Source organism: Neopelma chrysocephalum, unplaced genomic scaffold (assembly GCF_003984885.1).
Source record: "Neopelma chrysocephalum unplaced genomic scaffold, ASM398488v2 Primary Assembly neopelma1_365, whole genome shotgun sequence".
NCBI lineage: Eukaryota > Metazoa > Chordata > Aves > Passeriformes > Pipridae > Neopelma > Neopelma chrysocephalum.
The window spans coordinates 890,176-917,668 of NW_020898029.1; the positions used below are offsets into that span (position 1 = coordinate 890,176).

At 47.4% G+C, this 27,493-nt stretch overlaps 1 protein-coding gene across 8 annotated transcripts; it reads left to right on the forward strand.

The window, feature by feature from the left end:
• The first annotated feature begins 1,619 nt into the window (after nucleotides 1-1,619).
• Nucleotides 1,620-27,493, forward strand: LOC113978877 (excitatory amino acid transporter 4-like). 8 transcript variants are annotated; one of them, XM_027706176.1, is made up of 15 exons: nucleotides 1,651-1,677; nucleotides 2,804-2,847; nucleotides 7,020-7,104; nucleotides 11,034-11,155; nucleotides 13,641-13,889; nucleotides 14,750-14,887; nucleotides 15,677-15,881; nucleotides 16,671-16,713; nucleotides 17,276-17,619; nucleotides 19,835-20,068; nucleotides 21,103-21,297; nucleotides 21,731-21,865; nucleotides 22,687-22,790; nucleotides 25,111-25,138; nucleotides 25,804-27,493. In XM_027706176.1, the coding sequence occupies exons 5-14, from the start codon at nucleotides 13,676-13,678 to the stop codon at nucleotides 25,113-25,115; spliced, it is 1,617 nt and encodes a 538-aa protein (XP_027561977.1). In that variant the 5' UTR covers nucleotides 1,651-1,677; nucleotides 2,804-2,847; nucleotides 7,020-7,104; nucleotides 11,034-11,155; nucleotides 13,641-13,675; the 3' UTR covers nucleotides 25,116-25,138; nucleotides 25,804-27,493. The 8 variants fall into 8 exon arrangements, with proteins under 8 accessions (XP_027561975.1, XP_027561977.1, XP_027561972.1 ...); XM_027706171.1 differs by lacking the exons at nucleotides 25,111-25,138; nucleotides 25,804-27,493 and having other exon boundaries at nucleotides 22,687-23,078; XM_027706175.1 differs by lacking the exons at nucleotides 25,111-25,138; nucleotides 25,804-27,493 and having other exon boundaries at nucleotides 21,130-21,297; nucleotides 22,687-23,078.

A 27,493-nucleotide genomic window follows, 5' to 3' on the forward strand; every position in this document is an offset into this window, starting at 1 on the left:
CTTTAAGTACTGAAAGGCTGCAATGAGGTCACCCCAGAGTCTTCTTGTCTCCAGGCTGAACATCTCCAGCTCTCCCAGCCTCTCTGTAGAGCAGAGGGGCTCCAGCCTCTGTAGCATCTCCATGGCCTCCTCTGGATCTGCTCCAACAGCTCCACATCTTTCTGATGTTGGGCCCCAGAGCTGGAGGCAGCACTGCAGGTGGGGTCTCACCTGAGTGGAGCAGAGGGTCAGAATTCCCCCTCAACTAACCTTGGAGGGCATCCTCAGCCAAGGGAGGAATCTACACACACACACCCAGAAGGGTTATGTCAGAAGAACCTGACTGCATGAGAGGGGACTGGACTTTTTATAGTATAAAGTGATTGACTGCTAGTCACACCTTTACAGGCCACCTATCAGCTTATATGTCAAATCAGACTTCAAAAGGCAGGGTGTGTATTCAAAGCTTTTTTCTAAGGTGACAATTCACTGTAGAAATGGAAATGATCACTCTTACTCAGGGAGAAATGAAGCATTTGCTGAAAAGCATTGCTGGGTGCAGCACCCTGTGATGCTGGGCACGGGAGCTGTGCTGCAGCTGCTGCCTGCAGAGCCCCCATGTACACCCTTGTACAGGACTGGCTGTCAGATGTGCTGTCTGTCTCCACTGCTGCACAGCAAGTCCTTTCCAGACGGATTGGATCATTGCCTTCAGTGAGGCCCTTGTGGTACTACAGCAGCCTAAGGCAAGAAATGAATCTCTTGAATGAAAAATTACCAATGCCCTCATACATTGGTGTGTGGGATACATCAGCACCACACAGTGTAGCATCACCTCAGTGCTCCATAAGGGCATCCCTAGGAAAGCAGAGTGTCTGAAGGGTGACACACAGCACCAGGCAGGAGTAGCCACATGGTGAGCAGCTCTGCCACTGGATCAGCCTAGGCCAACAGACTTGGTAGCAAGCACAGCACAGGCACCATTCCCGTGGTGCAAGTCACAGCTGGAGTATTCATGGCTTGGGATGGAGCTCACTTGGCCTTTTCCCAGGGACACCAGTGCAGGACTGTGTGCTCTGAGAAGGTCCTCCCGTGGTTTGACTTTGCAAATGGTTCGGTGTTCCCAGCAGACAGCACGATTATCAGAGGCACTCCCTGTTATCCCCAGGACAGACTGTCCCACTCAGCGCTCAGCATTGCAAGACCTGACTTCAGGCCTCCTGGCTCCTTTCTGCGTCTCCCCCCCGCCGCCGCCCCCCCCGCCCTCAAAATTTCCTGTCCGGCGTCCCCCCGAGCCCGGGCAGCGCCTGCTCCGGCCGTGCCGCTCCCTGCACAGCTCCGGGACAGTCCCTCGGTCCCCGCTCCCTGCACAGCTCCGGGACAGTCCCCCGGTCCCCGCTCCCTGCACAGGGCTGGGACAGACCCCCAGCCTCCCTCGCGTGGCCAGCGGACGCCGCGGGCACAAGAAGGAGTAAGGAGCGAGCTGTGGATATGATGCTCGTGGCTAACCCCTCCTCTCCAAAGGATTTCTTTCCGTCTTCAAAAGCTTGGTGCCTGGCGTTCCTGTGCAGTTGGAAGCGGGCAGAGCCTGTCATTCGACCTGAGCAGGCAGAGCTTGGCTTCTGAGCCAGCCTGAGCTTCCCCCTGCCCCCCCCCCCGTGCCCTCTGCAAGCTTTGCTCAAGGTCTACGCTGTGAAGGTATGGTGAGCACCCTACAAAGGTAATACTGCTGCTCGATTTTGCATGACGACTTTGTTAGTCATACAGGAGATCCCAAATGTGGGCAGGACTCCTGATCCTGGGAAGCATTAAACATGTTAAGGGACTTGAAAAGACCAGGAAATACACTTTCTTATTTCTGGTTTTCAGAGACTTTGTGCCATTTCCCACTGTCACAGGAATAGGGGGTGAGGGTATGGGGTAGCACTAATGTAATTTGACCTTACAGATTTTACGTGAATCCGGGTTTTGTGAACAGATGTTCACACACTTCTGACCTTCGAGAAGCAGCTTTGCTCTTGGGCTGCATGTGAATTAAGACTGGCTGTGTTACTACACTCCATCCGTATTTTACATTTTCTACAACAGCTATGCAATATACTCAACCAGAACTCAATTTTTTTTTGTGCTAGATGCCTGGTTAGTTACTGAGCAAACACCACCTCCTTCAAGTTCAGTCTCTCTTCTGACACCACATTTTAAATTATCTGAACTGGGAAGTGCTAACAGACTTCCCCCGTTGAATGGGGTTTTTTAAACAAGGTTTTAAACCTGTGGACGAAACATATATGCGTATAAAAACTTGTCCAAGGGAGCATATCATGGAATTGAAGCCTTACTAAATAACCTTGTTACTGAGTACCTAAGTAAAATCCTTCAGAGAACACTTCTCTCCTGCAGCTCGCTCACCTTATTGTCAGTGTCAAAGCATGTTGCTGCTACAAGGTGGACAGTCAGCCCCAGGATCCTTGTGGAGCCACTTGCTCTGCATTTCCTTGTCCTTGCCGTGATCAGAGGCAGTGGGTGCCTTGTGGCCATTAGCAAGTGAGACACTCCATGGTGTAGAAGTCTTAGAGGGGAGAGTCTGAATAATGTTTTATTTCTTTATTTGCTGTTTCTGTATCATTTCACTGCGTAGTATTGCAAGGGAATCAGCAATGGTACATTCAAAGTGGGAAGCATAGTTTCCAGGATTTATGGCTGTGTAATTCCCATGGGATTTAGTCTCATTGGTTAGCACTGGCTGTATGCTGGTGACCTGGGTGACATTGTAGCACAAGGCTTTCTGCTCAGACATTTGCATGCTTTTCTCATCTCCTCACAGGGAACTAAACAAACCTGCCATGAGCACAGCTGAAGATTTGGGAGGTAAGAGCATGTGTGTGCATGGGAAAGCACCAGGAAGAGGGGAAAATATGCACAAGTCAGAGAGAGATTTGTGCTGGGAGCACACAGGAGCTTTCAGACCCTCAGCCAGGATTCCTGCACTGTTGAAAGGCTGGCATTCCTTGGTGTTACTTTATCATTCATGTCTTTAAGCAAGAAGAGACTGTAAGTTGTTTGCCCACTTTTACGCAAGGTAACAGGTTTTGAGTTAACCTGGGGTGAGGAGAGGTTGTCCAGAGCGGATCACTCCAGAGGTGCAAGGAATGAAGGCAGCAGGGGAACCGCTTTCTTGTGCTCAGCATGGCCAGAGCTGAAGGAGAGGTCAGTTCTGCTGGTCACCTGCTGGAGCTTCGCCCTTCATGTTGCTCTGCATTGAGTGTCAGCAGTGCTAAAAAAAATATTACAAAACAGAGCCAAGTAGGCAGGATGTTGTTCCAGAGGTATTTCTTATCACAGTGCTAAAAGAAGGCTGAGCAGATAGTGTAGGTATCCTGGCAAATGTACACAATTCATGGGAGTAAAGAAAAGCAGCAGCCTGGCAAGCAGATAAACACACTGCTGGTTTGCTTCCCAAGTGCTTCAGCGTGGTCTGCCATGATGAAGAGGAGTGGAATTTTCCATCTGGTTAGTCAGACAGCGTGTGCCATGCTCCTGGCTCCCCACCCTGGCTGCTTGCAGATGCCCGTTTAGCTGCAGGCTATGAACGGTGAGATTTCTCAGGGGCTTCTCCTAGGTCAGGAACAATCACTGGAAAAGTAGATCAGAGAGCTCACAGAGGAGGTGGCCTGATAAGCTGGAAACGTGCCTTCCCTTTGGCTCAGTTTCTGTAATGAGCTGTGAGACAGCTTGCGTTGCCTCTGTTGACAGAGTGCAGCCAGCACAGCACCACTCCAAGCTTCTCTGAGCAAGGACTTGGGGCCCCACGTGCCTGCCTGAGCTCCACCTAACACCCACAGGCATCTGGGGCCACCACATCTCCCATCTGCTTTATGACCCATGATAGGGGATGGGGAGAAAGCTCCCTGTCTGGAGACTCAGCAAGGGTGCTCGGTTGGAGGCAGGAGGGATCCTGAATAGTGTGACTGCCCATCCCCAGCTGTGCTGTGTGCTGGCACAGGACAGCCAGCTTGGAGCACCCTTCCCATGTATGGAGACCTTCCAAATCACAGCCCAGTACTGTCTGTGTGTGCTGCCTGCATGGGCCAGGGAGATTCAGGCACCAAATCTGTGCCCCAGGGGGTGAAGTGTGGACAACAAACCCTTCTGTAGCACCAAAAGGGAACAAAACTATCCCTGAGAGACTAGTTCTGGGGAACTGTTTGAAGGGAAGGCCATGCTTTCCACTGTAACACTTCAAAGATGCAGTAGAAAGGGAAAAGCTTATAAAGCTCAACCTGTTCTACTGTTAATTTGAAATCTGTTTTATTGACTTCAGAGTGCATTAATATATTCAGGTCTATAACAGAGTGATCTGGCAGAAATCCTGCTGACTGGACAAGATCCAAAGATAGGCAGATAGCTACATACACCTTTGGTGTAACATACCATCCTCTGACGACAGTTTGGCAAGGAGATGCACTCAGTGTCACCGGCAGTCGGAAAGAGGTGATTCTGAATCTTTGTGATACAGCTTCCAGGAGATGCTCCACAGTAGGAAAGATGTGGAGATTCCTTCTGGATCTGGGAACCTCGGAGTTCTCCACCTGGGGGTCTTACAGCAAGGCTCTAACCCAAGGTGAACAGATGTTTTGTCAAAATTAGGAGCCTAAGAAATATGACAGAAGAGTGTCATTAGAAGAGTGTCATTAAAAGAGTGAAATAAAGTCTCTGGAGAAGAGAAAGGTAGAGTATGCTTTTCTTAGAGACAACTTGAGAGAATTAAAGACAAAGTCCATCAGGAGTGGTTGAAAGCAGATGGTTTTAGGGGATTCTGAAATTCAGTGAAGGAAAGCCAAGGGTGGAGATTTCCTCTAGAGCTCTGTGTTTTCTGAAGTCTTGCAGTTTTTAATTCTCCTTCTAGAAAGCCACTGAATAATGGGGTAGACTCCTAATGGAAAGCAAATTGCAAAACCAGACCCCAGAAGTCAACACAATCCTTCAGTCTGTAGTCTAAGATCTCACCTGGGAGGAGAGGAGGAACCGTGTGAATCTTTGCTGAGGGAGGTGATGATTTAAGGGGGCATCTGGAAAAAACTTGGAAGTGCTGCAGTCCCTGTGACAGCCCCAGGATCATCCACCTTTACTAAGATTTTCATACCCCAGACCTCATTTTCATTTTAGCCTCTAAGATTCTGTCTGCAGGTGCTGTGTGCACGAGTGCTGGCTTATCCATGGTGATTAAGCTGCAGTCTCTTGGTGTGCCAATGCCAGCATTGCCATTAACATCAGGAAGTTCAGGTCAGCTCCTGTACAGCAGCAGCTGACTGCTTCTTCCTACTGATCATGTATCATTTCCAGGGTCAGGTAGATCCAGGCTTATATAATTTGCCTGAAATTCTGGTGAATTCATGACCACCAAAAGAGAGTAATGCAGGTTCCGAAATTTTTCTAAATAGTATATTCCACTTAAAAGAAAATTAATTAACACAGGGCTATTCCTGTCCTGAAAAAGGAGGTCAGACCAGATGATCACACTTGGTCCCTTTTGTCCTTGTAATACATATACACATATACAGCACTGGGAGCTGCTGGGGAAGAGCACAATGCCAATGGTGATACCATGCAGAAAATGCCCAAGAAAATGGGCCAAGTTAAATTTGGACAAATATATCATCAAAGCAGCAGAAGTAAAGCATTTCCATCCTGTTTTCCCAGCTTGGAGAAGGCAGACTTATCCCACAGTAGCATCAGACTAAGCTACTTGAAACAACAGAAGGGCTTTGTGACATCCTCCAGTTCTTAAAACTCACTAATAGAGGATGCCCAAATGAAAGTTGTGTGCTGTTGTTGCAAAATCATGTGAGCTGTTCCCCTGAAGTAATTAATCTCCAGTTCAGACACTTCAGATTATTGACATAGAACAGGGTGTACGTGAAGGTGCTGTATTGCAGAGTCTCATCCACAGAAAAAAACCACGCTCAGAACAAATAATAATTGTGTCCACTGGTGTTCAGAAGACTGCTGCTGCTTCCAAGGACTGTTTTGGGGTTTTTTTATTGCTTGGCTACATAAAAAATACTCTCAAACAATATGGTTTACCCTAAGTGCAGCTCCTCTCAACACAGTTGCTCTTCCAGTTTTGGCTCTGTGCTGCACAAGCCATGGAAGAAAGCTGCATTCCCAAGTCATGGGTAAAATACAAAATACAGTAGAGTTAAATGTACAAATACAATAAGGCAAGCCAAAAAAAAAAAAAGGTCTTTAGAAAGAATATTTTTATGGCATGAAACCTGAATCGAGTCTCTTTCAAATGGATCAGGCAGTTTGTAGTGTGGCAGACAAGCATGGGGCTGGGAGGAAGAGTCAGGAGTAGATTAGGGCAGGGAAGAAAAGCAAAATTACTCCTCACCCCTATTGTCATGCTGGGGGAACCAGGTGAGTTTCCACCAGGGAATATCTCAGGGTGGGAGCAAGGGATTCATTCTCCAGTGGCAGTGCACTTTCCCAAAGTGTTTGAGAAAATGGTGGTTTGGAAATGTCAGGCATCACCAGAGCAACCACTGCAAAAATCTGCAGTTCCCACTGGCTGGGCCTGTATAGTGATTTACAGAGATTGTTAAAATAAAAAAAGGTACATAGCAAATCACACAAACTCCTGAAGCAGAACTCCCCTTAGGAGTGTGCAGAACAAGATCCCTGTGCACCTGGGAGAAGCAGAGAGCACGAGCTGGGATTCAAAATAGCAGAAACGCTTCAGTCACATCCACTCTCAGCAGAACCAAGGAGAAAATGAGGGCACTTTTGAATGACAGAAGCTTCAGGAACTTGCAAAATTTTGTCTCACTCATCAGTTGAAACTGCCCAAGCCAAAATTTGGGGTAATAATTTTTGTCATTGGATATACAGTTTTTTAACTTCACCTTCTTTGTTTTGTTGTCCCATCAGAAATTCTAACCAAAAGGTCCTGGCAGGTGCTGTCAGTGAGAACAGCACTTGTGCTCTTTCTCTTTTAGCCCTCTGGGCCCTTTTCTACTTGGCCTTTGCTTTCCCTCCAGGCTGCATCCAGGACAATGCACCATGACAGCTTGGCTACACAGGGATGCTGCAGAGCACCATGAGAGCTACAGTCTATAAAACAAGGTAAAAAAATTATGAGAGGCACTCACATGAAGAAATATTACAGCTCAGGTAGGAGTAGATTTACATCAGTCTGCTCCAAAACAAAATATTTTTTTGTTACATTTCTGAATTTCCCTGAACTTCATGTGTTGTAAGAGTTGAAATTTTGACTTTTTGTTAAAAAATAGGGCAAAAATAGATGTTGAAATATTGGCATTTCCCATAGGAAGGAAATTCCATTATTTGAGCAGCTCTGTGAAACACAAAGGATGTTCATTTGCAGAAACTCTACTAACTTGTAATGAAGGTCGCAGCTGCATAATTGGACTCTGCTCCCAGGGCCAGTGAGCAGTGTAGGAGACAGAATTAATCCCAACCCCCAAATTAAGGTTACTGTAACAAGGAGAACAAGACTACAGAATTGCAAAATCTAGGGAAGGAAGGGCTGAAGGATTGCTTAACACACAAAGAAATCACATTTTTCCCCACGACAGTTAGCAGCTGGGAATATCCCTGTGGCTTTTTACACTACAGCAGAAGACATCCATGTCCTAGGACAGGTCTGGGTGTGGATGGCCCACATCCATCCTCCCAGTCACCCACACATTCAGGTGACAGGGCTGCCACACTTACCTGCCATTCACTGCTACTACCTGACTCCACTTCACTTAAGGACTAAGCATGGTCCTCAAGGGTTTTCTTTTCAGCAGTTCAGAGAAATCAAGCACTTTCAAAAGGCTGATATGCAAAGAGCTTGCTGGAAGCCAGTGAACCCATGGGATGGTGGGTACTGCTTCTACTTGGGTTTTGTATCCCAGCCCTGCAGCCTTAATGTGTCCTCCAGGTCGTGTGTCCAAATTGGGTTTGCTGTGACTGCATTCTAACAGACACTCACATGTGAGTTTTAGTTTATCATTACGAGTCAACCCTTAGCCCATTTTTGGGTGTCTTGCATTTTAAAGATCCACTGGATAACCAACCCTTCTTAAAAAGCAGAGATGATAAAGAAGAAGTTGTTTTACTGGAACTACAAACCTCTCCTTTAGACATACAAATCCTCTGTCAAAACCTGTCTGATGAATCCTTTGCCCAGAACTTCACTTTTTTAGGACTGGGGTCTTTCCAAGTTGGGCAGAGATACAGAATGAGAATGTGTTTAAAGACAGAATGGGTGCCCTGTACCTATGTAACATTTTTAGTCTACTTTTAGGATTAGAATAAATCATTTTGAAAGGTGCTTTGAAAGGAAATCTCAGGGGAGCTGATTTGGGAAAGCTATTCCAGGCTGTTTCCCATCAAGCCATTCCTTTATCTTCAAGTGGTTGTGCAAGGATAGTGTCAGAACACCCTCTGAAAGGTGACTCTGTGACGTGAGGTGCAGTTCTCATGTCTTTTCTCGTTGCCTCCCTCAAGGTGACATTGTGAGTTTCCTTTTTACCCGTTGTTGAACACTTAGAGCATCCCGTGGCCTCTGTGTGATGTGGATGATCAGGCATGCCTGGCACTCGTGGAACGAGGAGAGACTTGTGGGAGCTGACCAGGGGATTTGTTCCCCAAGGATTGGTCTACCTTGAGAAGACTCTGCCTGGGCATCAGGCAGCTCCATCCGGAGGGAGCAGAGCTCTTCAACTCCTCCATAGCCTCAGGCTGCTGCTCTGTGTCCTATTTAATAACTCAAAGTTGTCTGGAAATTGCCACAGGCGCAAGTTGAAATGAAACACGGGAAAAAAATGCCAAAGGAGAAGGTTTAAGGCATTTGTCACTGTGAGTTTATGGCTTAAAAAGGCCTGTGGGTGCTAACCTGGGGATTAAAAATGGGCAGAAATTAGTACAGATTCTAGGAGCCAAGCTGAACTTCAGGCGTAGGAGGTGGAAAGGACAACCATTCACTGTTTGCCAGACACTGCTGCCTGAGGTGGAATCAGGGAAACACAGCAGCTGAGGGGTGGCCAAGTGTGTGGCAGCTCTGCCACTCTCTGGGTAGCATCAGAAATGCACTTGTCCAGCCCAGGGGTGCTCTGCTGCAGGTCACCAGCCAACAGTGCAGCTGGGGGCTCTTCTGCAAGAGCAGCTGCCAGCCAAGCCACGTGAGAAGCAGGGGCACGAGGAATAGGAGATGTCCTTTCTCTGGGACTGCCCCAGCAACAGCCACTACTGTGGACCCAGCAGAAGAAGCAAAGGAGACCAGCCATGCACCAGACCAGGCTGCCATGGTCCATCTTCCTTTACCTCTGTGGCTGGACTGGCTCTGAGCCACATTTCTGCAGAAGGGTTTTGGTGTGTGGTGCAGGCAGAGAGCTGGAACCTATTCCCCATAACCAGAGACATTAATTTTGGAATAGAATTATTTTCTCGTGTAGCCCATTCCAATATGTGCTTGGCTGGAAAGATGACTGAAATTTTGCAGGGCACAGGGACTGGGTTTCCAGTCCCCAGTTGACACTTGCATGACCTGAGATGTGATTGAACCTTCAATAGGAAGATTAAGGCCATTAGTGCTATGTGAGCCACCAAATCTTGTGAAGACCAAGCCGTTTATTGGGTGCAGAGAGTATGTCTTTGTCTCCTGATGCAGCAATGGCTCTGTGTCCATGCTGATGGAGCAAGTTTAAACAAGGGAGAATGACAGAGATAGTCAAGACCCCAAACTCCAGCCAAGTCCCATCAAATCACCATCCCTGTTTATGGTTGTGCTCAATGATTTTAAAGGTCTTTTCAAACCTAAACAATTCTGTGAGCAATGTCTGAAAAAGCCAGTTGGTGCTGGGAGCTGCTCTCTGTAACATGGACTAACGAGGTCCAGCTCTCTTCTTCCTACAGAGCTGATGGGGGCACAGGATTTGGGGGGATTTCAGTACCAAGGCCCTCTGTCAGATAAGCATGATGCTTTGGCTTTGACCTACTCCTGGCTGGATGAGTTCAAACTCTGTGACAAGCTCCAGCTGTAGACACAACACATCAACATTGGTGTGCCAAAGCCAGAGCACACAGCAAAGCCCCTCACTGAGGTCACCTGAATTAAGAAGACTACTTTCAGGAAACAGCTTTTATGTCCACTGTGAGTCATGTATCTGGTAGGAATAGAAACAGAGGTGCTGTTGTAACTTTGGTGCTGTGCCTTGGTTTTTTGGACATAATTTTTCACTCCACCGCGTTCAGAGGCCAGCACAGGCTGCATGGGGCTCACACCTGCAACCTGACTTGTGGTTTTGGCATAGTGCATTGATAGAAATTTTGAAATGTGCGAATTCTATTCAAGAAATCAATATTTAAGAAATCAGTGAGTAAAGACAGTGGAAGCTTTTCCTGCTTCCTTGAAGGCAGAGTCTGTCTCCCTTAAAGACTGTGCTGCTCATGTATTTCCTTTGCACGCTCAGTGAACTGATTCCTCCTTATGACTTGCCTAATACACCGAAGGGGAACTGCAGCAATTTGGCTGAGGCACAGACACATGCCCATCCCCTCAGGCTGATCTGGACAAACCACAGGGGTGTGTCTGGACCTCTGAGGTCCTGTGCACACAGACTAGACCAGTGAAGGATCTGCCTGTCCAGTATCCAGCTGTTGCTGCTGGCTGCACTTATGCATGCAGCCTCCTGTGGAAGGAACCCTCATGAGGGGCAGGACTGGGATGGGGACGAGATCTGATCTCATTTAACAGCTGCCCTGCTCTCTGTTACTGCTAACTCTCCTTGCAGCTTGTGTGAGGAGGCAGAAGAAAGTGCAAACCCACTGGTTACTGCGAGACCCAGAATGGGCTCCATGCAACCTCCTGGTGACAGGTGCTTTCTGTGCTTTGGTCTCCTGCAATCATCGAAGATTTTTTCAGTCTCCTCCTACATGCCACTCCCCCACCCCTTACTGCTATGTATCCTGAGCATATTACAGTCTTCCTTTCCTCTCTCAGGAGGTGCTGCTCAGAGCTCTCTGCTAATACTGTATCTTTCTAGAGAGAATATCCTGCTTCCTGCCTTTGAGCTGAAAGAATTAAAGAACGAAACAACTCTGAATACTCCCCCAAGACGAAAAAGACCCGCTGCCCTCCCTGCTTGACAACCTGTGCTGGTTCCAGGTGAGTGGTTTTGTCAGCGAATCTGAATGCATGAATAAGAGTGGTGCCAACTCCAGGGGCTGAAGCAGGGAAGGAGGGTAGCAGGAGATTTCTGTGGGCATGTGCATGAGAGAGTGTCAGGGATAGCTCTCGCCTGCTTTAGGACATGGGGCTGCCCAGAGGGGAGTGCTTTAAAAGTGGGACTGTACGTTCCAGGCTGGGATTAAATGCTTGGTGGGCAGCTTGAGTGAGACAACCTTATCACAGGACCTTGGCATGAGTAGGGGGCAACGGGGAGAGCACTTGTCCTCCCACTATTGGACTTAGGCCCCAAACCCGCTGTTCAGCCGGTAATCACTTTGTCATTTTAGAGCTTAGCTGGGCAGAAATTCCTGCCTGTTTCAGATTCCTCTCCCCATAGCTGGTGCTGTCTTACAGAGGTGGGTCAGTGGACGGGCCCTGGGCAGATCTATTCTCCTCCTGGGTCCATTGTTGTGCTAGGAGTTGTCTGGGCAGGAGCTGGCTGCCAGGTACCAAGTGGAAAACAGAGATGCCCTAGCACTTCACTGAGCAGGAAGCCCTGCCAGGGGCTGCTATAGCAACACAGAGATGGCTGAGTTCACCCCACTTGGGCTTGTGAACGGAAATTTTCATCCCAGGCACTTTGGCTGTACTGCTTTCAGCTTGTACTTCCCTTCCCAAGGGCAAGCAATGGGCCAGGCTCCAAAGGATCCAATAGCATCAGGGGTGAGGACACCTCCAGCCAGGGGGTCTGTGACCAATCCTGGTCCTCAGGATTGAAAAAAAATGTCCAGTCAACAGTACAGTGGCTGGACTCAATGCTCCTGACAACAGGCACCGAGCTATTGATGGGGGGAGGTCAGGTGGGAGCGGAGACATCCACTCCTCCTTTGCCGCCCTTGCAAGGACGGTCCCTGCAAAGCACCGTCTTACTCAGCTGTCGGGGGGGGTCTGTAACTCCCCACTCTGGAGTGCCCGTGGTCTGCCCCAAAGCAAGTAGGATTTGACAGCTGCTAATGGCAGTTTTCAGACCCCCACCCCTTCCTCGCAAGCACCGAGCCTCCCCTCCCACCGCGTGAGGATGGGCTGCTCAACTCCTGCCCTCTCCCTAAGTGACCCAGCACTAGAAATCCACCTTGGAAAGACTGGTACAGCTTTTTCAGTGACCCCTTGCCTTGCCCTTCCTTATTTGCTGAGCTCGTGCACAGCTCTTCTCAACTCCTCTCCTTCTGCATAGATTCCTCCCTCTTCTCCCACTTCGGGTGCTTCCCTGCTGCTACCTGTGGAGACTTAAAATCCTGGTGGTTTTGATTTTGAACATAAAGCAGAGTTTCCTTGGAGACAAGAGAAACAGTGACTCCAAGTGGATTATTTCACAGTCTCTGGCTGGCTTTCAACAATGAAAACAAAAAAGGGAGTTGCGCTAGCAGAGGGAGGATGGAGCCTGGGGCAGCCTTGGTTGAGGGGGATGCCTGGCTCTGACACGCTTTTCCAGGGTCATCCCTTTAGCAGCACGGCTTGACTGAGTGCCACATGCCACGCCCATGGCTCAGTGTGACAGTATGTGCTGTACCAAACATCGCTGCCTTGGGAATATATTGCCTCTCTTCTCCCAGCCCCTTGGAGAGGCTTTTCTGTGGACATTCTAATTTGGCTGAGTTCTGCCACTCCCAGGAGTAAAACTGCCTAATTAGATTAACCCCTTCTGTGTTCTTCTACACAGACATTAGCAATAGTAGGACAATGGTGTAAAGCACCAGCATTTCAGTTATTGTCTCCCACCCATTTGTTCTGAGTGCTGACAACTGGGTTTATCCAAGCCAAGAGCCTGAACCTCTGGAGGCTGGAGCTCTCCCCTGATGTGTTGGCCATGCAGATGTTTTCCCTCCTTGAGGCAGGCTATTTGATCATCAGCTGATATCTCTTGGGCACCCTAGCAATCAGAAAGCTGTGCCAGGGGCCGTACGAGGGCAGAGGGAGCAGGCATGAGATGACTGGTGCTCTGTCTCATGAGAGCACAGCACAGGGCAAGAAGGCAGATGCAGTCTTCATCTGAAATTTTCATTACTGTCTCCAACCCCATACACTGTGGCAGGAGTGCCCTGTAATGCCATGCCTTGCCAGTGGCCCGGACCTTCTTCTTTCCCAAAGGAATATAGGAATATAGGAATATATCACAGTGGATTCATCTGACCGATGACTCTGCTGACACACCCCTGAGCTCCTCACTGTCTGTACAACAGCCACAAATGGCTCCTGGCTGTTTCAATGAAGTGGCATTTTCTTGTTCATCCTTCAGTGTGGTGCAGGAGTGTTGTGCAGGGGTCAGAGGGTGAGAGAGCAGTGGAGGATCAGACCGTGGCCCTGTGCTAATTATACATGTAAATGAGCTCCAGGACACTTCCTGGCCAGGAATAACCTAAAGATGAAGGGAAGGTGTGTAGCGACTTATGTTTTCCTGCCTGTCCTTCTCATTGCCCGGCAGAGCTGTACCCGGGGGACTGAGCAGCCGTGCTGGCCATGAGCGAGCAGAGCCACGTCAACAGCCTGTTCCTCAACGAGGATGCAGCCAAGCGGCTCCACGCCGAGAGCCGGGTGCGGCGGCTCCGCCAGGCCGTGCAGAAGCGAGCGGCGCGGGCCAAGAAGCGCATGCACAGCATCACTGCCCAGAGCGCCAAGAGCTTCTTCAGGAGAAACGCCTTTGTCCTCTTCACCATCGCCGCGGTCTTGCTAGGTAGGGAGCTGCTGGCAACACCAGGCGCCGTTTGTAAATGCGAGGAAATGTCTGTTTATTCTACAAAGGTTTTGTTTTATTGTAATGATTGGGCTGGGGAGGTGAGGTTGATGAGCTGGCAGCTCAAAGTGCTGTCCACATCAGCACAAAGTGAGTGCCTTTGTGTGCAAGAACAACAGACCCCGCAGAGGGTGTGGATGCAGGAGGGAGTCCTTGTTGATCCTTTCTGGCTGCAGTGTAGAAACAGTCAACAACAGAAAGGGTTTGATGATCCAGCTCAACCAATCCTTATAAAAATCATCCAGGTTTCTTCAGAGATATCTTGTGAGTGCAGCTGCAGGCACAAGGGGTCTTCAGATTCATGCCACAGCTTTAGCCTGACAGGACCAGAACTGACGCAAGGGGCTGTGATACAATGCACACCAAATCTGCTCAGCAGATAGCAGGTTGTCCCTAGCTTTTGATTCAGGCTATATGTCTCTAACTCACTGGCTGAACTCAGCTTTAAGAGGTGGATGGACAAAGACTCTGAACTGTGTAGTCACAGTTTAGGCTTGGAGATCATAACTCTCGTCAGAGTTCATGAGTTTCCCAGGAACAGACCCCAGAAGAGGAACAGACAAGGAAACAAGGAGACCTGTGGTTTAGCACAAGGCTCCTGTGCACATAAATATGTCAGAGGGAGAGAGAACATACAGTAAAAACTGGATCATAGCCTTTTAGAAAATGAGCATTTGTTCCTTTGGGGAGAGGGGGAGCTGAAAGGAGATGAGAAAGAGAAAAGCCACGCTGTAGGACTGAGGGACAGACCACTGGATCACATTGTCCCATTTCCATTCTCATCCCTTGCTGATCCACAGGGATTATCCTGGCATTCTCCCTCCGGCCCTACCAGCTGACCTATCGCCAGATCAAGTATTTCTCCTTCCCTGGTGAGCTGTTGATGCGTATGCTCCAGATGTTGGTTCTTCCTCTTATTGTCTCCAGCTTGATTACAGGTGAGAAGTGCTTTCTGCTGCTTTCAGCCCAGGCAATGGTCAGCAAAGACAGATGGCAGCTGTTGTTGGAGTACCCCTTTGTGTCCCAGCTGGAGGTGCTTGGATTATCTTGGCTAACCATAGTGAACATGACCCACATTCATCCCCCTGCTGGCTCAGGAGTAGGGCAGAGAAGCAGAAGGCCTTGTGCTTTCTCAGAAGAGTGGGGAGAACACAATGCAGTGGTTCCAATGCCCAGCACTTGACCAGCAACAAGGATTTCATCCCACATAACCTCAAGTGTCAAGTTTGTTGCCCAAGTCAGCTTCAGGTTTCCTCCAGCCTAGAGAAGGTTAGTTTGTGTAAGTCCAAAAGGACTGAGGTTGATCACCAGCTGGAGGGCTTGTTTCACCCAGATCCTCATTGAAGACATGCCAGACAGCCAAGCTTTCAGACAGCAGAAGGGACTGAAAGGCATTCCACCTCCTGAAACATCCCACCATTAGGGACTGAAAGGCCCAATGTACCGGGAGGGGATTATTTCCCTCCTGAAAGCTTTTGAAGAAAATTGCTACACTCCCAAATGCAGCCTAAGACCCACCAGTGTTATGCTCCTTCATGACCACAAGCCACATCCTCCCATATCCACATCACCCTGGAACTCCAAAGTCTGCCCCTTGTGTGCTCTGCTTCCTAGAGCCCCTGCCCAACTCATGCATGTGCCTTGCACCCTTTGAATCTTCCTCAGGCTTCCCTTTTCTCTCTAACACAATAGACTTGCTCACCTTGTCTCTCTGTGTGACACCCCAGGAATGGCCTCACTGGACAGCAGAGTCTCAGGGAAGATGGGGATGCGTGCGATTGTCTACTACATGGTGACCACAGTCATAGCAGTCTTCATTGGCATCCTCATGGTGATCATCATCCACCCAGGAAAAGGATCTAAGGATAAGCTCCACCGAGAAGGCAGAATTGAGCAGGTGCAGACCACAGATGCCTTCATGGATTTGGTGAGGTAGGTGAACAGGATGGTCTCATGTTGAAACTGTATCAGTGAGATTACATTCCTCCATGCAATGTCCTTCTGAAGTGTCACAGCTTTAGGCATACAGTCTTAGGGAAAGAGGTTAATGGTTGAGTCTTGGCCAGCCTACTACACATAGCTTAGTCTAGTTAACTGGCTTTACTACTCAGAGGTTGAGTGCTTGGCTTGGAGTCCAGCCCTTCTGCTAGAGTCTCAATGCAAGAGGCAAAACAAGCAATGAAAACCATCAGTGGCTGCATGACTTTCAGGAATTCACCCACCAAAGGCTAGTCCAAATACCCATCTTCAGTGACCAAAGGAAATCAAGGAAATGGTTCCCAAGACATTGTCCCTCCCTCCCTTGCTGTGACCTTAAGCTGTACCATCTCAAGTGGTATGGAGCTATGTTTCTGAGGTACAAGATAACAGAGCTCAGGTGACAGTTGTAGAGGTGAGGCTGAGAGCAAGGCAGTTTATGAAACATTGTAATATGGTATTGTTTCAAGATTCAGTTGGGTTTGATGTCCCAGTGTGTAGTCTCTTTCCACATATCTGAATAACCTTCTGGAGTCTGAAAAGATGCAGCAGGAGTCTGACATGATGCAAGAGGTGCTGCATTCAGATCAGCATATTCCTTTCTTCTGTCATTCAGACAGAAAGGGCTTGAGCAGACATTGGGACAGTTGTGACCTCAGACACTACTCCAGGACAAAGAAGTTGGTCAGGAAGCCTATGTTTCCCAGTTCAACAATAACTCTTTCCTTGTTTTATCTACTGCAGGAATATGTTCCCACCCAACCTGGTAGAAGCCTGCTTCAAACAGGTATGAAATATCCCCTAGCCTACCTTTGCACCCTGTGCCCTAGCCGTGGTCCTACACTCTTCTCTGAGGGCTGAAATAGCAATTGCTTCCCTGAGTCTGACTGCTGCAGTCATTAGTCTGCAAGATTTTCAAGCTGTATGTAGCTGGGGGCTTCAACTTGCATCCCATCCCACAGAGGCAGGAAGGGTTTGCATGATCTCTGATAGCAGGCTTGGACTGGCAGTGAATTGGAGCAGATTCCCCCAAGGATTTGTCTCTTCTGTAATGCCAGCAGCCTTGGAAGCAGCACAAAGGGTGATCAGAGAAGCCAGAACATCTCAGTCCTAGCAACATGAGATGCTCTAGTGGTGTCTTTTGAACTTTGGCTCTATGAAATTTCTAAACTTTCTGGTGAAAGTACTACACTGAGGAGCTCGGGAACAGGCGAGGCAAATTTCCCACACAGATCAGCAGCAACTTGCAGTACTCTCCTTACTTCAGGAAGGGATGCAAGAGCCTAGCATGTATCCTGAGCTTCTGAACTAGGGCCTGTGAGTGCATCTGATAATCTGTGTCTTTTCAGTACAAGACGCAGTACAGCACCAGGGTCTTCACCAGGACCATCCTCCACAGCAGCAATGTCACAGCAGGTGTCACCACCACCACCCAGATCCCTGTGCCTGAGAACTTCACCAGCATCCTGGAGAACGTCACTCAAGCCCTGGGGACCATCTCCGAGGTGCTGACCTTTGAAGAAGTCATTCCCATCCCGGGCTCAGCCAATGGGGTGAACGCACTGGGGCTGGTAGTGTTCTCCATGTGCTTCGGTTTGATGATCGGCAGCATGAAGCAGAAGGGACGGGCCCTGCGGGAGTTCTTTAACTGCCTCAACGAAGCCATCATGAGGCTGGTGGCCATTATCATCTGGTGAGGAGCACGGCCGGTTGGAGCAGGAGGTCTGCAGGTGCAGTTTCCACTGACACGATGAGAAGCGGGGTAGCTTTAAGGATGCCATGCACAGGAAAAGCAGATGGGCACAGATCTCCTTTGGCTCCATCAGGCTGGAGGGAAAAGTCTGGATGGGATATTTGTTCACATTTCATTTCCTGTTCTTTTTGTTTTTACCTTAGAAATATCAGATACAGCAGGACTTGCTTTTCTTGAGGCTGCTGGAAACATCCTTGGAAGACCAGAGAGCTGGAGTGGAAGATCTCTTAGCCTTACTAACAGGGGTAGGGTGTGAGGCTTTCCCACCAAAAGCTTCCTTTCCAGCTGTGTTCCAGGAGTCTGACTTAGCTATGAATCACAGAAACCTATTGCTACTTTCATGCTTTTGGGGTGGCAGCTGTATGCAAAGCTCTGAGAGCTGAGCTGGGTTGAGAGGATCAGCTTAAAGTTACTGCCTTTCCATTTGAAGTCTCCCAGATCCCAATTCTTCCAGAACTCAGCTTGTTCCTTTCTGTGTAAGGCTCCCTGTGACACATGGTCCAGACAAGCAAGGCATTGCTGAGACAAGTCTTCTCTCAAAGGCAGCATTTTAACAAATCCTGTTATTTTAAGCTCTTTATCCCTCTAGGGCTCAAGGTTGTGTTAGGTGCTGCAAAACAGGAGGGACACGAGTCTGGCAGAATACATGCACGTGTCTGACAGGGAAGGGATCTGTCAGCCCCACACGCTCTCCCATTTTAGATCACTTTAGATTCCTTGGTCTTACAGTCTTGTATCTCAGAGCAAAATCCTGAGCACAGGGCAACAGGCCTTACACAAAAAGGTACAAAGGGGAAGAACGTCCCTGAGCTCAGCAGAGTCTTGGAAAGCCCCCACCCCCTGGGATCTTTTACTCCATGTCTGAGCCAGAACTTGAGGCTTTTCCTTCCTAAGAAGAGATAAGAGTTGCCTAAGGGCACACAAGGGAGAGCATGAGCACAGCAGAACAAGTAGACCTGCACACAACTCCAGAGACCTTCAACACTGCTCCTTCAAGCTCCCCTTAGATGAAGGAAGGAAGGGTGTTGATGTAAAGAACATTGCTTACACTTGGCACACTGCCTGTGCACATACAGCAGGTAGTGTCTGGAGAGACCTCCTGACTTATAAAATCCTGCTGGTATGGGAGGCAGGACTGTCAGCTACAGTCCAGCACTCCTTCCTGAAGCCACAGTCTGCAGATCATCTCCCAGGAGCCTGTTCTTTCTGGGAAGATCTGGTCACTGGCTGCAGCCAAGGATGGTGAGAGGAAATGAAATACTCATGAAATCCTTTCCTGAAACTTTTCCAAACCTCCCAGGCTAAGCTGGAGTTTGGCATGTGGACCTCTGAGCCTTGTGCATGAATTGCATGTGAGCTCTTGAGCTGCAGAGGCCCAGCCCTGAGAGGTGTGGCCATGGATCTGGGATTTTCTTTGGTCCAGTTATTATACTACTGCCCATGATTTTCTCCATGTCTGTCTTATGACTTCCTTTCTGTGGAGCCTCACTGCTGCTTGTGAGATGCATTGTTATGGAGGGGGGAAAAGCCCTGAAGAATGGAAAGGATAGCAGTGTACTTCAAAATGAGTTTTTTATATGAGCCATGGTTGCTTTTACAGGTGTTGGCGTGCCAAGTGCTTCTTACACCAGATCTGGAATCCCTATATGTTCCTATTTCCTAAATGTGAACATCTGAAGACAGCAAGGCTGATAGCCCAGAGCCTACAGGACATTCTAGCTTTTACTCCCTGATTCCCTGTTTCTCCTGTACTTTCCTGTGCTTCTCAGTAAAAAAAATACTCTCAGCCCAAGATCTGTTAGGAAGGAAAGGGACTCTGAAGGCTTCTCTACATAACTTCCCCTATCAATTCTACAAGAAGTGTTGTAGAAACAAGTTAGGGAACCCAAAGGGAGGAGGAGAACTCCACCAATGTCCAAGCTGTGCACACAACAGAGTGCTGGAGTCCCCAACTGTGCAACAAGAGCTGTTTTTTGACCATGTGGTGGACAAGTCCCAGCTCTCTTCAGGATTCTAGGGTATCATCAAGTGATTAGGCTCAGTGAGCAAATCTAGTGTGCTGGCTTATTGGGGATTTGTCCAGGCAGCATGTGTTAAAGCTGGTGTGAAAGTGTGGGAGCCGGTTCTAATCCCGGGGCTTGTGTTTCTGCCACAGGTATGCTCCAGTTGGGATCATGTTTCTAATTGCTGGCAAAATCCTGGAGATGGATGACCTAGCAGTGATGGGAGGCCAGCTGGGGATGTACACACTCACTGTCATCGTTGGACTCCTCATCCATGCCATTTGCATTCTGCCCCTGCTCTACTTCATTGTCACCCACCGAAACCCCTGGGTATTCATTGCAGGGCTCCTGCAGGCCCTCATCACAGCCCTGGGCACCTCCTCCAGGTATGACAGCTGTGTAGGAGGAGGGTTGGGGCTGGTGTGGATGCTACGAGTCAGCACTCCATTGCTCTCAGTGCAGTAGTGTGGTCTCACAATTCCTAGCACTAGCGCTGGACCAGCCAAACTCATTTGGGAGTGGAAAGACTCCCACTCTCCTGCTCAGGAGCCCTAATCACATGGACAGCTCTGACCATCAGTGAATGGCCCATATTCCTCCTTACCAAACATAGGGGTAAGGACTTGGCTTACAGCACTGAAATGCTGAGCTCAGGACAGATATCAAATCCCTCTGAATCACAGCATTGCACAGGCACACACCTCTCACACGCATGTGCTTGTGCACATTGGCACAGCTCTCTCTCCCAGGCACACAGACTGTGTGCAGCTGTCATTAAACTGCACAAAGGCATCAACACCAGTCTGTTCAATGACTCTCACTGCCATGTCACACAGCCAAAGCAAGGGACTGTAGGTGGCTGTTGTGTCACTAAGTGCCATGTTTCTTGTTATATTCATTTCCTGGTAAGCACAGAGCAGCCTCTTCCACATACGTTCTCACACCAAAACACACAGCACTTTTCCTGCTCATGTTCTCTTTCAGGAACAATTCCCTGCTTTCTCTGCAAGGTTTGTTCTCACACATGGGTCATTCTTGTCTTATGGATTGAGAGGGGTGAGAAAGGGCTCGAATTTTTTTTAATAGCTGGAAAAGGAGTTTTGGTCTTGCAGCTCTGTCCTATGTACTCTGAATGCCCCAGCATCACCTTCTTTTGGCATTATACCAGCATCATCAGCTCAGGGTTACACAGACTCTGTCCCAGCCCCCTGAGGAAAGCCATGTCTGAGTGTGCAACCGCAGTGTGCATCATATCTGAGGAAGCCTTGCTTAGACTGTTCTTTCTTCTAGCAGCTTCTGGCCTCTGGCTCACATGGCAGGGTGAAAAAGCAGGTGGGTAAGGTCACAAACCAGGCAGAGGCTTGGTCCTTCTTCCAAAGTCAGCATACACAATTCATGTTGTTTTGTAAATTCCTTTCAGCTCAGCTACTCTGCCCATCACCTTCAGGTGCCTGGAACAAAATAATGGTGTGGACAGGCGCATCACGAGGTTTGTGCTGCCTGTGGGAGCCACAATTAACATGGATGGCACTGCTCTGTACGAGGCCCTCGCAGCAATCTTCATTGCACAGGTCAACAACTATGAACTTGACTTCGGGCAAATCATCACAATAAGGTGACTTTTTGGAACTACAGGAAGGGCTTCAGTTTTCTTGGCTTATCTGAAGTGTGATAAGGTTCCTCTTTTGCTCAGAAGATGCAATAAGGAAAAAAAAAAGTATGGGAAAGAGGGGTTGTACTACAGCTCCAAGTGTCAAAGTACATATGATTTGAGCACTGCATCTTTGAGGCTCCACTTGAGCCCTTCTTGCATGCCCAGGTATTAGGAGAAGCTGTTGGGTGCAGTCTGTCATGAGAAGGTGCCTGGCAAGGGCAGTCTGATGCGGTGCTGATGTCCCCTGTGTCACCATCCTGCTCAGTGACCAGGGCAGAAGGACTGCCAAGGTGTTTTGTAGGTGATGAGTTTGAGCTACTTCCTGACATTTCTGCAATTGTGACCACCTCTTTTCTTCCCTTTGCTGATAGCTGTGCTTTCCTGTTCCCTCCAGCATCACTGCCACAGCAGCCAGCATTGGAGCTGCAGGTATTCCCCAGGCAGGACTGGTGACAATGGTTATAGTGCTGACATCAGTGGGGCTGCCTACTGAAGACATCACACTGATCATCGCTGTGGACTGGTTTCTGTAAGTTCTTTGCTCAGCAGCATGCACTGCTGTGCACTCCTGCCAGTGCTTACAGAGCTCGTCTGTATTCCTAATGTCTCTGCTAAAAGCAGGCTCAGTAACCTGTACAATTAAGCTTAAAATACACCTATTTCCATGAGACCTTTGCACAGTATCTCCCTCTGCCCATGTGTTATGACCCGCCCCAGAAGGCAAGGGTAACCCAGGTTCTTGTTACTAGATCCCTAGGGGTGGCATTAGAGTGAAATGACACTGAATGATTGGTGTTTATAAATATATACATGTAGGGTTTATTTTAGAACAATTTGGTTGCAATGGAAAGCAAGTATGTAGCTGTTTTGGTTATTATTACCTATTGTATAAAAGCATCATCTTAGAACATGCTGTCCATGCTGAGGAAATCTGACTCCACAGCAGCACTGTCATAGGTTTGCACCAGAATTGCTGCACTTTTTGTAAAACAAAATGCAACTTCAGTGAAACGGATGTGGTGAGGCTCATCTAAGTCTGCAGCAAGGCCTTTGGAAAGGAAAGTGCCCATGTGGAACCACAGCAACCTTTCTCTCATTTTGTGTCAAGTCCAAAACTTTTCAGTAAGAAATTGGGAGTACAATAAAACAGGAATGAATGTGAAGCCTTTACTGAGGGATATCAGTCAAGGAAGACTCTCTGGGAGTCATTTTCCTGTCAATGTTGAAGTATCAATTATTAGGGTAACTTAAAAAATAGGACAGGTTTCACTGAAGATGTTTCTTGAAATAATCTTTATCCCTTAGCTGTTACTAAGAAACTGTATTTTGTTTTTCCCTCTGATTTTTCAGGGACCGCCTTAGAACAACCACCAATGTCCTGGGAGATTCTCTGGGGGCTGGAATTGTGGAGCATCTCTCCCGGCATGAGCTGGATGCACAGGACTGTGACCTTGGTAAATCTGGGATAGAGGAGAAAGAACAGCTCTCCCACCTGGTTTGCCCACAGAACAACACCCAAAGGCACCCCAGGAGTGAGACAGCACTGTGAAATCGGGCAGCAGTGCAGATTAATGCTGTAAAAAGCCAAAACTTGAAACAGAAATCCATAGTGGAGGACAGAGAAAGACCCACTCTGCAAGGCACTCACTTTTCTCCCCCCCTGCCACATGCAGTCTTCCCTGATCCTGTTTCTCTCTGACTGGCATTAAAGAGGAGAAAAATTAAACTGCAAAGAAAGTTTTACTCCACAGAAGCCTGATTTAGTCATTCTTATGGGGTCCAAGAGTTAGACCTGAGTAAAGAAGACTCAGTGAAGGAGCCGGAGCAGGAGCTCCTCTGTTTTTGAACTAAGCGGCCAGCTGGGTTGGGAACCTGTGGACTGGCACCAAAATGCTGCCATGACTCTGCCCTGCAGAATACAGCTGCAAAGTCTCCACTTGCTTAGTGCCTTCACCCAGGCAATCTTTTAGCATTGGCCTCCTTGCTCACAATCCTGGTATTTGCACAGATATGCAGATGATGCTTTTTGAGAGCTCCTCTGGCAACCCATCTGGCTGCAGATACTAGAGTCCCCCAGGCCCTAAAGAAATGTGGGACCATACAACAAGGACAGGGCTTACTGTGCTGGCTGGCAGCACCAGTAGGGATCAATAGGCTTCTCATCAATGGAAGATGCTAAAGGATTGCAAAAGAAGCAAACAGTTAAAGAATTTATTATATCCATTATTCAGTCTCTGAAACAGCTCTCCCCTCTACCAAGCTCTGCCAAGACAGTTAACTTCATTTCTCTTTAGCAAGCTCTTCTCCCCTTGTGAAACAAGAAGGGCAAATGCAAAGTTAATAACAGTTTGCCCACCTAAGCAGCTGAGTGGTATGTCCATGCCAGGAATGAGTTCCTGCCACCCCAGGTTTGCTCAGAAAACAGTTTAACTCTTCATCACAAGATTCCTAAGGAAATGGTTCCTGTGCTCATCTTTGGCTATTTTCAGAAGTGACTTCCTCCCAGTCACATTGCTCCAGAATGTGTTTTCAAATATTTCTAGCTCAGTTGGCTTGAGCATGGTGCTAATAACACCAAGGTCTGTGAGCTCAGTTCCCATATGGGTCATTCACTTAAGAGTTGGACTCTACAATCCTTGTGGGTCCCCTCCAACTCAAAATAGTCTGAAATCTGTCTTTCTATAGCTCCTTGTCTTTTACAGGCAGAGCCAAATAATTTCTTAGCCTTTGCACAAGTGTGCCAGACCCCAAACTTATAAATTCAAGATATATCTTTCAGCTCCTACAAAATGGAGTTCAGCTTCTGTTTAACACACTTGAACATAAGCCCAAATGATATCCAAAACATCTCAGAAGCTAAAGCCAGAAGTAGGGACATGCTTCATCCATGCTCTCTCCCCCTTCCCTGGCATGGCCAGGAACACAGCTGGTATCTCTCACAACAGTGAACAGGACCACTAGGACTTGCTCCATAACATCCAGGTCCATGCACATCCAGAAGATGAATGTCTAGACACAACCAGGAGTATGTTAAGGACCCACAGTGTTGGGGCTGCTGCAGTGTAGCTGTCCTGCTTTGGGCACAGCTCAGCTCAGGCACAGCAGCGAGCAGCCTCCTGGCCCACAGCCAAACTATCCAAACTGGGCAGCTTGAGGCCTGCACATTATTCCCAACCCACTGGGTCACTTACCCTGCCTTTCCACACTGATGCTCTTCATCCCTAGCCACAGCCATACACTCAGAGGTGCACCTCATGGAAGCAAGACCTCAGAGGCATCAGCTGGAGTCAACTTTGCCAACTAGAACCACACACCTGCCCACGCTGCCCTCCCCTGGGCTGACAAAGCTTCCTCAAACACATCGCTTGAGATGTTCAAAGCCAGATCCTGAGGCTCTTTTTGATTGTTCAGGCACAGCAGGGTTACATACAGGTGCTGCCACATTCCACATCCCATAGGCAGAGTATCCTATTTTTATGGGCTGGAGGATTATTTCAAACCTGAAGTAAATGCACAAATGGATCCCTTCCATGTAAGAGTGGTAGCAGGGCAGGGTAACTAGAAGGGTGTGGTAGCTCCATTTAGCAGTGGCTGGCTCCAGACCCTAAGGCAGCAGGTTGTTTCTGACTATGGGAGGCAGGTTGCTTATTTTGACAAGAGATCTACTCTAGCAGGGGGCAAGTGAGCAGGATAACAAACTACTATCCTCTTCTTTGCAGCATTTTTTTAATCTTGTATGAATACTTTTATAATGTCTGCTTTTCTTCTTTCTAGACTAAACAGACCCTGTATACCCTTACAGGTAATAATCTTTCATGTTCTTCTTCTCTGGACTTTTTCCTCACTATTCCACATCTTTCTTGAAGTGAAATGACTAAAATTTGACACAACAATCTAACTAAAGATTTGTTAGTGCTGAGCACTGAGGAAAAAGTATTTCCTGTACATTAAGATTTTGATCTTGGATTCATGTTCCCATCCTTTAACACAGCATGCTATGTATTGGCTGATCAGGATAACTGTCCCTGATGGATACATACAGCAAACTCAAGTCTGTTCATCTTAACTCTTAGTGAGGTTAGACTCTTATTTTGATGAGATGGCTGTATCTAAAAACTGGATCTTAATCAAAGAGTATTAAGATACACTGCATTAGCTTGTATCTATAGTGGGCTAAGATAGCACTAGGTTATCATTAACACTGCTCAGCTGACGTGAGTCTAAACCTTCATAAAGAACAGACCTGCTTATAAAACCCAATAAAGGGCTTTATTTTTTAACAACAGCATGATAGCGTTGACTTTACTCCAGTGATAACACATGATAATTCCTACATCATTTTAAGAAGAACTGCTGCCTATCTAGCAATTTCCCAGCCTGTGTTTGTGCAGTTGGTTATTATTACCTTAGTAATTTCAATTTGTCCATAATTAACTGCATCTTTGTTTTCTTTCTTGGTTTTTTCAGACTATTTGTCCAACTTTTCAAGAAAACGATGAATTCTAATCCTGAAGAGACTTCCTGTATATAAAGGGCAAACTGAGGGATGAATTGGAAGAAAAGCTTGTTGGATTGAACTGTAGCTCAAATGGGAATTAATTTTTGGAAGTCCTGTGGCTTGAGTTATACAGACAGTCACACTAGATGATCATAAGGGCCCCTTCTGGCTTTACAATATATGCACGTGCTTTCTGGTTTAGAGATACTGCAAAGGGTCCTTCCAGCCTGATCATTTCTAAAAGCTATCTGGAAGGATCCTAATGATACTTTGATAAAACTCAGCAGGAGTCTAACCTGTTTTCAGTTGCTGTTAGCAGACATGTACACATATCAGACAAGGGGCTCTCCACACCACATTGCACCCACACGTTTGCTGATGTTCCCACCAAGCAGTTACACATCGAGCCTTGCTGTTTGTGATTTCTGCTTTCAACTCAAGATTAACGGAGCACAAACAAGTAGAAGCCTCATTTTCAAACACTGCAAACCAGTCTTCCATGGGGAATTTCAGAATTCAGTTGATAATGTTTTTAGCTCTGGTGTTTGCTTATGTTGTTAACCACTTTATGGTTGGGATTGTCTGTTTACAGTACCTGAATAGCAAAGTACTGTCAGGAATTTGTGTATACGTACATTTTATATATATATGATATATATATGAAAGGAGTGCATGTGTGCAAGCATACATATGCACAGAATCAATTTTTTTGTTGCTAATCCAAGCAATACTAAACTCTCACTCTGTGTAAGGCTGCATACTTCACCCACCTTGATTTACCCAATTAATCTCATCCTTAAAACAAAAAACAGAGGCTGCTCTACTTCATTCCACAAATGAGTCATCCAAAGCCAGGTTTGCCAGGAAGGAGCTCACTGTGTGCTGATTTTGACTTGTACCTGCTGGTGACGTAACAAGAACTTCTTAATGTACAGAGAAAATTCTCCACTTTGTCTTTGGCTTCCCTGTACACATCCCAAAGACCCCCATCCCCACTGCATCTGTCTTGGCAAGGGGCAAGCTTTCAAACCTCAGCGAAGGATACAAAAGCGTTTGTACTCATTCCAAATCCAGTGTTGACCTTGTATGAACTCAGCCTTCAAAACTGGATAACTGAAAGTATTAAATCATTGTATCCACTGTCTTTTTAAATTACCAGATATTTGAGAGCTTATGCAGTCTTTTCTTTACTGCAGTCCTGCTGCTTCTACCTGGAGAAATTTTCCAAGTTTCTCCCGTTTGCAAACAGATCTCTTCCTAATGATTAGAGATGGGCAAAATTTGGGATGAAACAGAGAGCTATCTCAATGCATATATATGCAAAGAGCTCTTGGATTAGGACACATCTCTTCAAAATTAATTTGAAGAGAGAAAATCCAGGAAGAATAGAGATTTTCAGTTAGGCCATGTGTCGCATTACATCTGTGATACATGCACATTATTACAGGAGTCAGATCTGTCCATGACAACTGACCTGAAATTGTATGTCCTTCTGCTGTGCCCAAGGAAGAACTGGAAATCGGTCCTGTACAGTGTGTTTATGGCATTCAGGCAGTTTGACTCTGTTAATTCCTGAGGGCTTTTTCTTCATGCTGTGAGTTTCAGTGATAATACAGATAGTTTGCATACTTGAAAAATAAAGGGAATTTTTTTCCACAA